The sequence below is a fragment of the Typopeltis vanoorti genome, chromosome 2 (assembly GCF_054136105.1).
Source record: "Typopeltis vanoorti isolate ZY-2024b chromosome 2, IOZ_Tvanoo_1.0, whole genome shotgun sequence".
In the NCBI taxonomy this organism is placed as follows: domain Eukaryota; kingdom Metazoa; phylum Arthropoda; class Arachnida; order Uropygi; family Thelyphonidae; genus Typopeltis; species Typopeltis vanoorti.
Window position 1 is genome coordinate 124938877 of NC_143550.1, and position 17180 is coordinate 124956056.

General features: G+C 36.5%; 1 protein-coding gene across 2 annotated transcripts in view; it reads left to right on the plus strand.

Moving 5' to 3' along the window:
- Gart (trifunctional purine biosynthetic protein adenosine-3 Gart) overlaps window positions 1-17180 on the plus strand; it is a 270858-nt gene that overhangs the window by 216582 nt on the left and 37096 nt on the right. For both annotated transcript variants that reach the window (XM_090408017.1, XM_090408026.1), the window contains exon 17: window positions 6809-6901. In XM_090408017.1, coding sequence (XP_090264143.1) covers window positions 6809-6901 — 93 coding nt within the window. The remainder of the gene's footprint in view (window positions 1-6808; window positions 6902-17180) is intronic.

A 17180-nucleotide genomic window follows, 5' to 3' on the forward strand; every position in this document is an offset into this window, starting at 1 on the left:
ATTGCATGGAAAAACATAATCTATTCTGTACATTTTAGGAAAGGGTTCTGTAAAAGGAGTTAGAGATGATAAAGGTGACATGAAAACGGGAGAAAAAGATATCCTTGAAATATGGAGTAATTACTCTGAAAATTTGCTAAATGAAACAAGCAGTGATGACAGCACAGTGATAAAAAACATTGACCAGGCATGCAGTCAGGAATACATATCCATACTTGAAGTAGAAAAAGCCATCAAAGGCTTGAAATGTGGAAAGGCAGCAGGAGTAGATGATATTCGACCAGAAATGCTGAAGTATGGTGGTATAAAAGTCTTACAGTGGCTGCACTGCATAGTTCAGAATGCCTGGACAGAGGGACGAATTCCAGACGATTGGAGTAGAGCTCTCATAATACCTATATATAAAAAGGGAAATAAAACTGAATCTGAGAATTACAGAGGTATATCTTTATTGAGTGTTCCTGGTAAGATATATGCAAGTATACTTGAGAAACGGTTGAGAAGAATTGTGGAAGAAAAGCTTGGTGAAGAACAAGTTGGATTCAGGCCAAATAGAGGCTGTCAGGATCAGATCTTCACTTTACGACGAATAGTGGAGAAATCATGGGAATATAACAAAGATCTGTATTTACGTTTTGTCGATCTGGAAAAGGCATATGATAAGGTGCCAAGAGAGAAGCTATTCAATACACTACAGTTATATAGTGTCAATGGGTCATTATATCAAGCAATACTTAGTCTTTATTTGAGTTGTAAGTCAGCAGTTAGAATTGAAGGAAGTACAGGAAGATGGTTAATGTTAAATCTGGTGTGAGACAAGGATGTACATTATCCCCACTGTTATTCATTATCTATATGGATCACATTATGAAGGAAAGTGGTATTAAACATGATATCAAAATTGGAGATGTTAACGTCAGCTCTTTGCTTTATGCAGACGATGTTATACTTCTAAATAAATCTGCTACAAGTCTGGAAGATTCTCTGACCAAATTGAATAACTGTTGTAATAGATATGGTATGAAGGTCAGCAATAAAAAGACAAAGACAATGAAAATAGGCAGAATCATTGAAAATGTCAACTGTGTTGTGAATGGAGAACCTGTGGAACAAGTAAAACATTTTAGCTACTTAGGCACGATTTTTAGTGAAGATGATAAATTAAATATGGAAATAGACAACAGAATCAACAAAGATGGTATGGTAGGAAGTCAATTGAATAAATTCATATAGAATAAGAGAGAAATTAGTCAGAACACTAAATTAGCTGTATAGAAGACAGTGTTCAAACCAGTTTTAACTTATGGATCTGAGAGCTGGGTCAGAAGTAAAACACTTGACCATTGGCTAGAGACCGCAGATATGAGACTCCTGAGAAAGATTAGAGGCGTGAACAGATGGCATCAATGGCAATATCATATTAAAAACAAGGATATTAGGAAAGAACTTGACATTGTAATCATCCAGGAATGCATTAGCAGAGCTAATCTCAGGTGGTATGGTCACTTAAACAGAATGGGAGAGGAAGGATTAGCAAAATAAGTGTTCTCTACCAGGTTGGCAGGAAAACAACCCAGAGGAAGAGCAAGGTATAGGTGGATTGATACAGTACAAAGTGCCTTAGACGATAGAAATATAAGATCTGATAATGTTGGAGTCTTGACAAGTAACAGACTGATTTGGAGGAAAATTGTAGATAGGAAGTTAGTAATGATGTAAATTTTTTTTCATGTAGTACTATCATATCCTGTACACCCCTTGAGGGTACATGGCAGGAATTTGATGATGATGATGATGATGATACATTTTAGCACCATAGGCAATTCTAGAGTGTATTAAACTATTTTTACCTTTTTTTTTGTATTACTTTTGCATTATTATTAATAATTTTTATAATGTTTTTTAAGTGAAGGTGAGTTAGATATCATTAGACAATAATTAAACAATAAATATCATTATTGTTTTATAGCCGAATTGGCATAAACTTGCTTCTGAGTTTTAAAAAGTTTCAAAAGTGACTTAAGTGCTTTTGAGAATATAAGCTTCAGTTGTATTCACATAGCACCACTTAAAAGACAACTAATTCTGTCAGAAGTGTGCACATGTTCACTCTTTGCTAAGATTAAAGGTTTCACTAGCTTGACAACTGTTTTGAATTGGCTATTCTCATCAAAAACTTTGAGAGCAGAAGCTCTTTCAACACCAGGAATCTCATGTTTGAATGTTTTATTTTATATATTAACCCACATTTAATCTCTGATAAGAACCGGTACAGTTACACCCTGAGTTACGTAACACGTGACTTATGTAAATTCACAGTTACGTAATAAATCTACTAGCGCGTATAAACACGTTTGAGGCTTTGTGCAGGTGCATCTCTGACATCCTTATTGCAGTACAGTAGTAGATGCTTTGCACGGTTAGCTCAGTCGCTTGTTATCACTGCTAGTTTCGTTGTTTTTTACTCTTAAAATGGAATGCAAACGCAAAACGAATGTGCTGGTAATAAGTCTAAAAAACAAAGGTCTGCAATTACTTTAGAAGAAAAGTTGAAAAAATGGTACGTATGAAGGCCCAGGAAGTAAATGGACCTATTTGGACAGTGAATACAGTAGTGAAGAATAAAGTTTGCATTGTTGAAGGCACGAAAGCTGTGGTAGCATTGAAGGGCACAATTATTACCAAGAAGAGGCTGGGCCCAATATCAGAGATGGAGATATTGTTCTCTCACTGGATCGATGATTTGACACAGAAGCAGAGACCGTTAAGTTTACTGATTATCCAGGCGATGGCTATGTATTTATATAAGGAATTAAAAGAGCAGGCTGGTATCACGGATGCAGAGAGTACATTTAAAGTTAGTGCTGGATGGTTTGAACGATTCAAGAAACGTACAGATCTGCACAGCATCAAAATTACGGGTGAGGCATGGCGGTGACATTAACGAGCTTCTTTTGAGTCAATGAAGAGCTAACTAATGATGACCGAAGAAAAATACTAAGCCGATTGAACTGCCAGAAAAGAAATTTACTACAAAGGGACTAGCTGAGGTTTTTAACTTGATAGACATGGCTTTAGCAAAATTAGAATTGATTGATCTGAACACAGAGGTTCGAAAATGTTAGCCGCCGCATCTATTCCGATATGTCTAGCTACAAGGCCCTCTATGAGGACAAGAAGCGTGACACACAATCTACTCTAGACATGTTTGTGAGATGCCATTCACAACAAAGTCAAAATGACAATTCAGACCATCTGAACTACCCTCAGTCTTCAACATCAAAAGGAGTAAAACTTCCCACAGAACAGCCAACTTAGTTGCCACAAGACATTTTGTTATTTGAAAAGTGAATATTTCAGTTTTATATTATGTATTTTTCATATTTACAGTATGAATATTATTCAAATACAATTGATACGTTTTTTTATTTATTGAATTTTTTTAATCACCCCAAAAATGAAAAAATATTAAAAATGAAAAATATCTGATTAATAGCAAAAAAAATTTTACAAATTCGAGTTACTCAAAGGTTTACGGAACGCATTACTTACGTAACTTGGGGTGTAACTGTAGTTCAAAGCAGTTGTCAAACTAGTTAAATTCTTTGACAAAAGCACTTTGACAGTTAGACTGGCTCCTTAGCGGAGTTCATCTTTTATGTAGTGTAATAATTAGCCAGCTATCATACCCAAATTATATTCTCTTTGGTCACTTTCAAAACTTTTTTAAGTTTAAAATGCAAACTTATTTTGTCACTTGGCTTCAAAACAATATTGGATATCTCTTATTATTTCTTTAAAATAATGCATTAATATATTAGGTTATATGTAGGACCTTCCAGACATTACCTTTGTCTTAAATTATAGTGATAATATATTTTATTTCACTTATGGAACATCATATCAAAATTCTTTTTATATGATGTCACAGTATTTTTCTATTTCTCATTCTATCATTTATTAATGGCAGGATCATAACAAATATGACAAAAGCTTGCTCAAAGCTCACTCAGCTTGGGTTTGGAGGAAGAAAAAAGAAAACTTATTCTTAGATTAGTTTCAATCACTATTTTTTTCTGTCATGTATGAATGACATTGCTCTCATTTGATCATTGTTGAATGACAACAGAAATAAAATTAGATAAAATTAAAAAAAAAAAAAAAAAAGAAAAAAAAAAGAGAAATTGACCATGGAGATAAAAGTATTCACTTTTTTCCCATACACAGAACATGGCACTTTTTTTTTTAGATATAATTTTTTTTCATAATCAATTATAAAAATACATCTGTTGGAAAGTACTGGTTTAGTAATGTATAAAACACACATATGTAAATTAAGTTATCTCTACACTGCTGAGTTGGAGATTAACATCACTGAAAATTTCTGTCTCAAATACAGTGGAGCTACCTCACAACACAGCTAGTCATGATGATTTCAGTAAGTAGTGATGATGATATGCAGGCCAGAAGGGTAACGAGTGTGGTAAGAAAATCAAAAGATTATGAAAGAAAATTAGCCATGCAGGCTAAAGAGAATCCCAAACAGTTTTTTCGATATGTTGTAAGTAAAAGAAAAATTGTATATAACAGAATGATTTTAAAGAATGCCAATGGTAGGGAGGTAACCGAATCAGTTGATATAGTGGAATTACTGAGTGAGCACTTTGCAAGTATATATCATCCAGGTAGTGCAGAAATGAATAAACCAGTAGATTATACAGGAATTGTGGTGAATGAAGTGGAGGTGAGTAGTCTATTGCATAACATCTATACCAGCTTGTGTCGTATGTGAAGCGGCTAAAGAATTGTCAGTGCCCTTGACCATTTTGTTTAATTTGAGTCTCGGGTCTGGGTTAGCCCCGAGGGGGTGGAAAGAGGGGAAAATAGTTCCGCTGCATAAAGGAGATTCCAAGACTATTGTTGCAAATTATTGACCGATCAGCATATCACAAGTGGTTGTCAAGGTTTTGAAGAAAGTAGTCAAGAGAAAAATACAGGAATGGATAGATGAAAATGGGATACTGCATGGGGGAACAGCATGGTTTTGTGAAGGGTAGATCATGCCTCAGTAACTTGCTCAAGTTTTATAAACAGTCATGGCTGAACTGGATAAGGGTAATGGGTTTTACAGTGATACTGCTGGACCTTGCTAAGGCCTTTAACAAGATACCACATGGAATTCTAATCAGTAAACTGCAGCATATGGGGGATGGATATAGAGTTGGTGAGATGAATAGGAGGGTGGTTGATGGAGAGATATCAGAGAGTAGTTTATTTAGGAGTAGAGTCCAAAAGATGGCCTGTGACCAGTGGTGTGCCACAGGGTTCTGTTCTCGGACCACTACTGTTTAATTTCTTCATTAACGATATAGGAAAGAATCTGAGAGGAACAGTTCATTTGTTTGCTGATGATGCAAAGTTGGCTAGAGAAATAATGAATGCACAGGATATCAAAATTTTGCAGGATGATTTGGATAGTTTGGAGGACTGGGCTAAGGAGAATGGAATGTCAATTTAATGTGGCAAAACATAAGGGTATGCATTTTGGGGTGAAAAAATTAGCAGCAGTATGCCATATTGGTGGAACTGTACTCAGTAGATTGACGAGGCCAGGAATTTGGGAGTGTTGGTGAATTGGGAGTTGAAGTTTAGGGGGCACATCGCAAAAGTGGCTAAATCAGCCCATCAAATCACTTGGTTACTGAAGAATACTTTGACTAGCAGAGACAAGCAAGTTATTGTTCCTCTGTATCGAGCCTTGATAAGATCCCATCTTGACTACTGTGCCCAGATCTGGGCACCAGGGTTTCTTCTTTATGGGGAGGAGGTGGAGAGGATCCAGAGGCGAGTGACTAAGATGATAGTAGGTCTATGGAATGAACCTTATGAGAACAGGTTGAAGATTTGTGGGTTGCAGAAATTGGTTGGTAGGCGGAAGAGGAGGGGGGGGGTATGATTGAGACATTCAAATTGCTGAAGGGATTCTCTAAGATTAATTTAGAAGATATTTTTGAGAACAGGACTTATGGTGGAAGGACTAGGGGCCATCCATGGAAACTTGGGAAGAGTGTGGTTAGCAAGGGTGTTAGAGCTAGATTTTTTCCTTGGAAAGTGGTGAATGAGTGGAATAAGCTGCCAGAGTCTGTTGTGGGTGCCACTGTGAATAAGTTTAAGGCAAATTGCGATAGATACTATGTGAATGTTGAATAGTTGTTCTTGACTTGATGTTAGGGCCTACCTTGATGGAACTAAGTACTCCTTGTTGCCCGTAATAATAATAATACCCTTTAGTTGAAAAGAAATAGATTTGAATCCACTCTTGGAGGTAAAAAAACATTTATAACAGTTTTTCAACTGACCGTAAGCATGCTGGCTTCATAGAGATGTTGCAAGTTTCTTCATTTAGAAACTAGCTTTTTTTCCCTGCCTTTTTGCAAAAAAAAAGACAAATTAACACTTGAACAAGTGTAAGAATGCTAACTGGGATTAAATGCCATATTTAGCAAGTTAGGTTTATGAAATTCAAGTTTACATGGTAACAGATCTTTGAGCTTAATCAGTAAAGGAAGATGGGATGAAAAAATACTGTATTCTCAATTTTTTAAGTAAATGTTAATTTTCGTGGATTTTTGTTTTTAACGATGTTTTTATTTTAGCTGTTATGTGCTTCTGATATTAATCAGAAAAAAATGATCTGAAGTTTTTGCATTTTTCTATATAAATGAATGTTTAGCATCACCACACATTAGATACCATTGGAATAATGTAAATTGTTCATCATTTTACATTTTATTTTTTTGTATTATAGGTAAACCCCGTGTTGCAGTAAAGAATTTTCATCTCCCCCCACCTTCTTGTTCAAAACGAAAGAAGAAAGTAGGAGTGTTAATTTCAGGATCAGGTGAAAATTTTAACTTTTGTTTCACTATTATCACTATTGGGAGTGGGGATTCATTAAACTTGAACAGATTGTGTTTTAAAAGCTTGTTCCTAAGTCCTTTGTTTTGAACTTGGAATCCAGTTTTTCTCACATACAAATATAAACATGGTTATTTTTCTGAACTGCTCCATAAAATACACACTCTACATTTGCAATAAATTATAGTAGAAAATAATGCTGCTATAATATTGGCCTTACTGCATGAGTAGGTACAATCTTTGATTTTCCAAAAATCAGCTTTGAGTATGGATTCATATTGATGTTAACTTTGTAAAGTATAGTCTTTTAAAGTTATTAAACTTAAATGCAAATATAGTAGACTCACGGTAGAGAACTCCTAGGGATTAAAGTGTTATAGTGCAGGGTGTGCTGAATTTGGGACAAATATATTCCCATTCAGACACACACACACACCACTGTTGCTCAGGAATGAATATCCTCAAAGGCATTGGTTTTGAATAGAGATCATTATGATCCCCCCCCGGGGTGCTTAAGGGTCAAAGCTGTATAACTGAGAGGAGACCTCCACATAGCCTTTAAAGGAATGCGGAGAACCGACCAGGGCTTCTGACCTAATGTCCAATCCTCACCTTCTCGTGGTGCACCCTGTTGGGTATCTACTTTGATACTGAACGAACGAGGATGGGCTGGCAATTTGGGATTTAGCCGACCAAATTGTATTCTTATTGGTTAAACCAAAATAAAAAATGATGGTACAACATGACAAAATTTCATGCCGGCTGGGGCGTCGCCCGGTTAAACAAGGCACCTGTTGTTTTCGCCAGGGAACCAGGGCGAACAGCGAAAAGTCAGCTACTGGAACAAATCTGAAAACAAACCCCAACTCAACATCACCAGAGTTAAAGATCGGTACTATCAACGTAAGAAGCCTGAATGGCAAAGAAATGGAGCTAGCTGAGGAATTAGATAAGTACCAGATCGACATAATAGGGGTGACTGAAACAAAAAAGACCAAAACTGGTGAGATCTTTCTGAGCAATAAATACAAAATGTTATATTCAGGCAATGACAATCAAGGAAAAGAAGGAGTAGCCATAGTATTCAACACAAAATACGAGGCTAATCTTCTTGAATGGCAGTCAGTCTCAAGTAGAGTAATGTGGGCAAATATGAGAATGGGGAACTGGACAATGAGACTTATTTGTGCCTATGGTCCCACAGAAGGTTCTACTAAGGTAGAAGTGGAGGAATTTTTTGAGGCTTTAGAAAAAGCAACTGACACAATGAAAAAGGAAAAGTTGGTCCTTGTTGGGGATCTAAATAGTAGAGTAGGAAATGATTGTGAGACATACAAATATATTTTGGGAAAATTTGGAGAAAAGAGCAAAGCTAATAATAATGGCAAATATCTGTTGGATTTCTGCTCAGGACATGGACTGGTTATTACTAACACCATGTTCCAACATAAAAATGTGCACAAATTCACATGGAGAGAAGAGGCTAGGAATAAGAAAAGTCTCATTGACTATGTTATTGTTGATAGTGATGTTTTCTCCCTGGTGCAGGACACCAGAGTGTACAGAGGATTTGAAATTGGAAGTGATCACTATTTAGTCTTGAGCAGGATAAAATTGAATTTCATATTGAAGAGAATAACATGTAAGAAGGTTTTAAAGCGAATAAAAGTTGAGCAGCTCTCAGATGTAAACTGTGGACTAAAATACAGAAATATTATTGAAAAGAAAATGAAAGAGTTTGAGAACAGGAATCAAACTTTGGAGATTCAGTGGCAAACTCTGAAGGAAACATTGATTGATTCTGCCAGAGAGGCATGTGGTGAGGTTGTGTGCAAAGATAAAAAAATCAGAACTCCCTGGTGGACACAGGAAGTTAAAGAGGCAGTGAAGGAAAAGAAGAAAGCATATCAAAAGTTCCTGGCAAATAAGTCAGCTTTTACTCTTACAGAATACAGAGACAAATGTAAGAAAGCTAAACAGTGTGTAAAACTAGCTAAACAAAAGTCATGGGAGGACTTTGGCAAGAATATAGAAAATAAATATCAAGAAGGTGGCAAAATATTCTGGAGGTTGTTGAAGAAGCTTAGGAATGGAGGAAAGAGTGCTGTAAAAGGAATTAGAGATGATAAAGGTGACATGAAAACGGTAGAAAAAGATATCGTTGAAGTATGGAGTAATTACTTTGAAAAACTGCTAAATGAAACAAGCAGTGATGACAGCACAGTGATAAAAAACACTGACCAGGCATGCAGTCAGGAATACATATCCATACTTGAAGTAGAAAAAGCCATCAAAGGCTTGAAATGTGGAAAGGCAGCAGGAGTAGATGATATTCGACCAGAAATGCTGAAGTATGGTGGTATAAGAGTCTTACAGTGGCTGCACTGCATAGTTCAGAAAGCCTGGACAGAGGGACGAATTCCCGATGATTGGAGTAGAGCTCTCATAGTACCCATATATAAAAAGGGAAATAAAACTGAATGTGAGAATTACAGAGGTATTTCCCTACTGAGTGTTCCTGGCAAGATCTATGCAAGTATACTTGAGAAACGGTTGAGAAGAATTGTGGAAGAAAAGCTTGGTGAAGAACAAGCTGGATTCAGGCCAAATAGAGGCTGTCAGGATCAGATCTTCACTTTACGACAAATAGTCAAGAAAGCATGGGAATATAACAAAGATCTGTATTTAAGTTTTGTCGATTTGGAAAAGGCATATGACAAGGTGCCAAGAGAGAAGCTATTCAATACGCTGCAGTTATATGGTGTCAATGGGGCATTATATCAAGCAATACTTAGTCTTTATTTGAGTTGTGAGTCAGCAGTTAGAATTGAAGGAAGTACAGGAAGATGGTTTAATGTTAAATCTGGTGTGAGACAAGGATGTACATTATCCCCTCTGTTATTCATTATCTATATGGATCACATTATGAAGGAATGTGGTATTAAACCTGATATCAAAATTGGAGATGTTAATGTCAGCTCTTTGCTTTATGCGGATGATGTTATACTTCTAAATAAATCCGCTACAAGTCTGCAAGATTCTCTGACTAAATTGAATAGCTGTTGTAATAGATATGGTATGAAGGTCAGCAATAAAAAGACAAAGACAATGAAAATAGGCAGAATCATTGAAAATGTCAACTGTGTTGTGAATGGAGAACCTGTGGAACAAGTAAAACATTTCAGCTACTTAGGCACAATTTTTACTGAAGATGGTAAACTAAATATAGAAATAGACAACAGAATCAGCAAAGCTGGTATCGTGGGAAGTCAATTGAATAAATTCATATGGAATAAGAAAGAAATTAGTCGGAACACTAAATTAGCTGTATACAAGACTGTGTTCAAACCAATTTTAACTTATGGATCTGAGAGCTGGGTCAGAAGTAAAACACTTGACCAAAGACTAGAGACCGCAGATATGAGAGTCCTGAGAAAGATTAGAGGCGTGAACAGATGGCATCAATGGCAATATCATATTAAAAATGAGGATATTAGGAAAGAACTTGACATTGTCAGCATCCAGGAATGCGTTAGCAGAGCTAATCTCAGATGGTATGGTCACTTAAATAGAATGGGAGAGGAAAGATTAGCAAAACAAGTGTTCTCTGCCAGGTTGGCAGGAAAACGACCCAGAGGAAGACCAAGATATAGGTGGATTGATACGGTACAAAGTGCCTTAGACGATAGAAATATAAGATCTGATAATGTTGGAGTCTTGACAAGTAACAGACTGATTTGGAGGAAAATTGTAGATAGGAAGTTAGTAATGATGTAATTTTTTCATGTAGTACTGTCATATGCTGTACACCCCTTGAGGGTACATGGCAGGAATTTGATGATGATGATGATGATGATCCCCCCCCCACCTTGCAATAAGCATTAATTGGCCTTTTGAGAAAATGTTTATCCATCATACAATAACAGTCCTAAAATATATCCCTGTAGTGCACTACTAGTGATTTTTCTCTTCAGGATACAACTCTCCATACACACACAACAGCCAATCTCCTGTCCAACTCAACAATCCATTACCTGAAAGAGTGCTGAAAAGCACTCTTTCAGGTAATGGATTGTTGAGTTGCACTGTTTCCTTCCTTTCTGAGCTTTTTCAACAATCTCTGGAATATCTTGCAACCTTCTTGATATTTATTTTCTATATTCTTATCCAAGTCTTCCCATGACCTCTGTTTAGCTAGTTTTACAGTGTTTAGCTTTCGTACATGTGTCTCTGTATTCTCTAAGAGCACAAGCTGACTTATTTCCCAGGAACTTTCGACATGCTTTCTTCTTTTCCTTCACTGCCTCTTTAACTTCCTGTGTCCATAATGGAGTTCTTAATTTTCTATCCTTGCAGACAACCTCACCACATGCCTTCTCTGGCTGAATCAGGCAATGTTTTCTTCAGGGCTTGCCACTGAATCTCCAAGGTTTAGTTCCTGTTCTCAAACTCCTTTAATTTTTTCTTGAATAATATTTGTGTATTTTAGTCTACAGTTCACATCTGAGAGCTGCTAAACTTTTATTTGCTTTAAAACTTTCTTATATGTTCTTCTTTTCAATATGAAATTCATTTTATGCCCAAAACTAAATGGTGGTCACTTCCAATTTGAAATCCTCTGTACACTACTGTCCTGCACCTGTGAGAAAACATTAGCATCAACAATAACATAGTCAGTTAGACTTTTCTTATTCCTTGTCTCTTCTCTCCATGTGAATTTGTGCACATTTTTATGTTGAAGCATTGTATTAATAATAACCAGTCCATGTACTGAGCAGAAATCCAACAGGTATTTGCCATTATTAATAGCTTTGCTCTTTTCTCCAAATTTTTCCCAAAATATTTTTATATGTCTGACAATCATTTTCTACTCTGCTATTTAGATCCCGAACAAGGACCAACTTTTCCTTTTTCATTGTGTCAGCTGCTTTCTCTAAAGCCTCAAAAAAGTCCTCTACTTCTATCTTAGTAGAACCTTCTGTTTGACCATATGCACAAATAAGTCTCATTGTCCAGTTCCCCATTCTGATATTTGCCCACATGACTACTTGATATTGCTTGCCATTCAAGATTAGTTTCGTATACATCATCATCATCATCATCATCAAATTCCTGCCATGTACCGTCAAGGGGTGTACAGGATATGATAGTACTACATGAAAAAAAATTTACATTGTTACTAACTTCCTATCTACAATTTTCCTCCAAATCAGTCTGTTACTTGTCAAGACTCCAACATTATCAGACCTTATATTTCTATCGTCTAAGGCACTTTGTACTGTCTCAATACACCTACATCTTGGTCTTCCTCTGGTTGTTTTCCTGCCAACCTGGCAGAGAACAGTTGTTTTGCTAATCTTTCTTCGCCCATTCTGTTTAAGTGACATACCACCTGAGATTAGCTCTGCTTACGCATTCCTGGATGCTGACAATGTCAAGTTCTTTTCTAATATCCTCGTTTTTAATATGATATTGCCATTGATGCCATCTGTTCACTCCTTTAATCTTTCTCAGGACTTTCATATCTGCGGTCTCTAGTCTTTGGTCAAGTGTTTTACTTCTGACCTAGCTCTCAGATCCATAAGTTAAAACTGGTTTGAACACTGTCTTGTATACAGCTAATTTAGTGTTCTGACTAATTTCTCTCTTATTCTATATGAATTTATTCAATTGACTTCACACCATACCAGCTTTGCTGATTCTGTTATCTATTTCTATATTTAATTTACCATCTTCACTAAAAATCGTGCCTAAGTAGCTGAAATGTTTTACATGTTCAACAGGTTTTCCATTCTCAACACAGTTGACATTTTCAAATGATTCTGCCTATTTTCATTGTCTTTGTCTTTATATTGCTGACTTCATACCATATCTATTACAACAACTATTCAATTTAGTCAGAGAATCTTGCAGACTTGTAGCGGATTTATTTATAAGTATAACATCATCCAGATAAAGCAAAGAGCTGGCATTAACATCTCCAATTTTGATATCATGTTTAATACCACTTTTCTTGCTAATGTGATCCATATAGATAATGAATAACAGTGGGGATAATGTACATCTTTGTCTCACACCAGATTTAACATTAAACCATCTTCCTGTACTTCCTTCAATTCTAACTGCTGGCTTACAACTCAAATAAAGACTAAGTATTGCTTGATATAATGACCCATTGACACTATATAACTGTAGTGTATTGAATAGCTTCTCTCTTGGCACCTTATCATATGACTTTTCCAGATCGACAAAACGTAAATACAGATCTTTGTTATATTCCCATTCTTTCTCGACTATTTGTCGTAAAGTGAAGATCTGATCCTGACAGCCTCCATTTGGCCTGAATCCAACTTGTTCTTCACCAAGCTTTTCTTCCACAATTCTTCTCAACCATTTCTCAAGTATACTTGCATAGATCTTGCCAGGAACACTCAGTAGGGAAATACCTCTGTAATTCTCACATTCAGTTTTATTTCCCTTTTTATATATGGGTACTATGAGAGCTGTATTCCAATCATCGGGAATTCGTCCCTCTGTCCAGGCTTTCTGAACTATGCAGTGCAGCCACTGTAAGACTCTTATACCATACCTCAGCATTTCTGGTCGAATATCATCTACTCCTGCTACCTTTCCACATTTCAAGCCTTTGATGGCTTTTTCTACTACAAGTATGGATATGTATTCCTGACTGCATGCCTGGTCAGTGGTTTTTTACCACTGTGCTGTCATCACTGCTTGTTTCATTTAGTAGTTTTTCAAAGTAATTACTCCATACTTCAAGGATATCTTTTTCTTGAGTTTTCATGTCACCTTTATCATCTCTAACTCCTTTTACATCACTCTTTCCTCCATTCCTAAGCTTCTTCCACAACCTCCAGAATATTTTGAAACCTTCTTGATATTTATTTTCTATATTCTTGCCAAAGTCCTCCCATGACTTTTGCTTAGCTAGTTTTACACAGTGTTTAGCATTCTTGCATTTGTCTCTGTATTCTCTAAGAGCACAAGCTAACTTATTTGCCATGAACTTCGGTATGCTTTCTTCTTTTCCTTCACTGCCTGTTTAACGTCCTGTGTCCACCATGGAGATCTAATTTTTCTATCTTTGCAGACAACTTCACCACATTCCTCTCTAGCTGAATCAATCAATATTTTCTTCAGAGTTTGCCACTGAATCTCCAAGGCTTGATTCCTATTCTCAAACGCTTTCATTTTTTCTTCAATAATCTTTGTGTATTTTAGTCTACAGTTCACATCTGAGAGCTGCTCAACTTTTATTCGCTTTAAAACTTTCTTATATGTTCTACTTTTCAATATGAAATTCAATTTTATCCTGCTCAAGACTAAATAGTGATCACTTCCAATTTCAGATCATCTGTACACTCTGGTGTCCTGCACCAGGGAGAAAACATCACTATCAACAATAACATAGTCAATGAGACTTTTCTTATTCCTTGCCTCTTCTCCACATGTGAATTTGTGCACATTTTTATTGTGGAACATGGTGTTAGTAATAACCAGTTCATGTGCTGAGCAGAAATCAAACAGATATTTGCCATTATTATTAGCTTTGCTCTTTTCTCCAAATTTTCCCAAAATATTTTTGTATGTCTCGCAATCATTTCCTACTCTGCTGTTTAGATCTCCAACAAGGATCAACTTTTCCTTCTTCATTGTGTCAGTTGCTTTTTCTAAAGCATCAAAAAATTCCTCCACTTCTATCTTATTAGAACCTTCTGTGGGATCATAAGCACAAATAAGTCTCATTGTCCAGTTCCCCATTCTCATATTTGCCCACATCACTCTACTTGAGACTGCCTGCCATTCAAGAAGATTAGCCTCGTATTTTGTGTTGAATACTATGGCTACTCCTTCTTTTCCTTGATTGTCATTGCCTGAATATAACATTTTGTATTTATTGCTCAGAAAGATCTCATCAGTTTTTATCTTTTTTGTTTCAGTCACCCCTATTATGTCGATCTGGTACTTATCTAATTCCTCAGCTAGCTCCATTTCTTTGCCATTCAGGCTTCTTATGTTGATAGTACTGATCTTTAACTCTGGTGATGTTGAGTTGGGGTGTGTTTTCAGATTTAGATTTGTTCCAGTAGCTGACATTTTGCTGTTCGCCCTGGTTCCCTGGCGAAAACAACGGGGCCTTGTTTAACCGAGCGACGCCCCAGGCAGCATGAAATTTTGTCATGTTGTACCATCATTTTTTATTTTGGTTTAACCAATAAGAATACAATTTGGTCGGCTATATCCCAAATTGCCAGCCCATTCTTGTTCGTTCGGTATCTATCCAAGTAGATACCCAACAGGGTGCACCACAAGAAGGTGAGGATTGGACATTAGGTCAGAAGCTCTGGTCAGTTCTCCACATTCCTTGAAAGGCTATGTGGAGGTCTCCTCTCAGTTATACAGCTTTGACCCTTAAGCACCCCCTAAATAGTGTCGTATTTAGATTTGAAAACTATAGCTACTTCTTCTTTTCCTTGATTGTCATTGCCTGAATATAACATTTTGTATTTATTACTCAGAAAGATCTCACCAGTTTTTGTCTTTTTTGTTTTAGTCAACACCACTATTATGTCGATCTAGTACTAATGCAATTCCTCAGCTAACTCCATTTCTTTGCCATTCAGGCTTCTTATGTTGATGGTACTGATCTTGAACTCTGGTGATGTTGAGTTCAGATATGTTTCAGGATTTGTTCTAGTAGCTGACTTTACATTGTTTGCCCTGGTTCCCTTCCGAAAACAACTAGGGCCTTGTTTAACTGTGTGTAAATTCTTACTAATGATGTATGTTGCAGACTGACAGTCGTTCAGTAGTATCAAGGGACCTGATGCATTTGAAAGCATGCCTTGACCTATGATGCATCAGTGATTGTCTGCCAGATCAATAAATACATTGGTTTGACAAATAGCAAATAGGAATTGCTGCACTATCATAATATTTGTTAAGTTTATATTACACCTTTTCAGTTAGCTGTATCATGCTATTTAGCCTGACACATTAAAGAGAAAATGGAATATATCTGCCAGATATGGGTTTACTAAAGGAAGGGCATGCTTCAGCAACTTGCTCACATTCTATAATAATGTTTCCCTTGAGTTAGACAAGGGAAGTAGATACACTATGATACTTATGGATTTTGCTAAGGTTTTTTTTTTTGACAATACAGCATGGAAGACCGTTGCATAAATTGGGAAATATGGGATTAGAATATAAACTATTAGCATAGATAAGAGGATGAATGACTGACAGATATGAAAAAGTCATATATGAGGGATGTGAATCTGTGAGATTCAAGGTAACCATTGGTGTGCCTCAAGGATTAGACCTTGTTCCACTGTTATTCAATCTCTACTTTAATGACAATGGAAAGGGTTTGTCAGGCAACATACAGCTATTTCTGATGATGCAAAGATAAGTAGGATAATCAGGCGTGCTGCTAATGTGTAGTACTTGCAGAATGATTTCAATAGACTGAAATTGTAGGCATGTGAAAATGGCTGTCATTTCAATTGTTAATCAATGTGAGGTTATGCACTTTGGTGTGATTAGATGTCCAATGTCCTATTATATTGGTGTTATTATGCTTGAAGAAACTGATGAGGCTAGGATTTTGGAGTTTTGATAGACAGGAAGTTGAGGTTCAAGGATCATATGTTAAAAATTGTAATTACAACTCATAGAATAATGGCAATGCTGAAACGAACCTTGGTGTATAAAAATAAGGAAGTCATTTTGCCTCTTTACAAGGCCTTGATAAGACCTCACTTGGACTATTGCACGCAGGTCTGGTCTCCTGGTTTCTGTGGTGATTATGATACAGCAGAGAGAATGCAAAGAAGAGTGTCAAAAATGATATCAGGATGGTGGAATACTGATTTTTAAGATAGATTGAGAATTTGTTTGCAGATACTAGCAAACAGTAGAAAGAGGGATGATATGATCGAGACTTACAAACTTCTGAAAGGGTTATACAGAATTTCAGTAGATAGAATTTTTCATTTTATGAAGGGTGGGGAAAGGATGTTAGGGCATCCATAGAAGATGAGAATTAATACTGTCATGAAGGGGGTGGGGGGGGGGGGGTTAGGGCTAGTTTTTCTCTCATAGAATAGCGCATGATTGGAATGGATATTGTGGGTTCAAGAAAGTAGCATGAATGAATTCAAGAACAGTATGGTCTCCCTCAGTGAGTTCCTGACTCCCAGGAAGGGAGTCATGAACTCATTTAATAATAATAATAA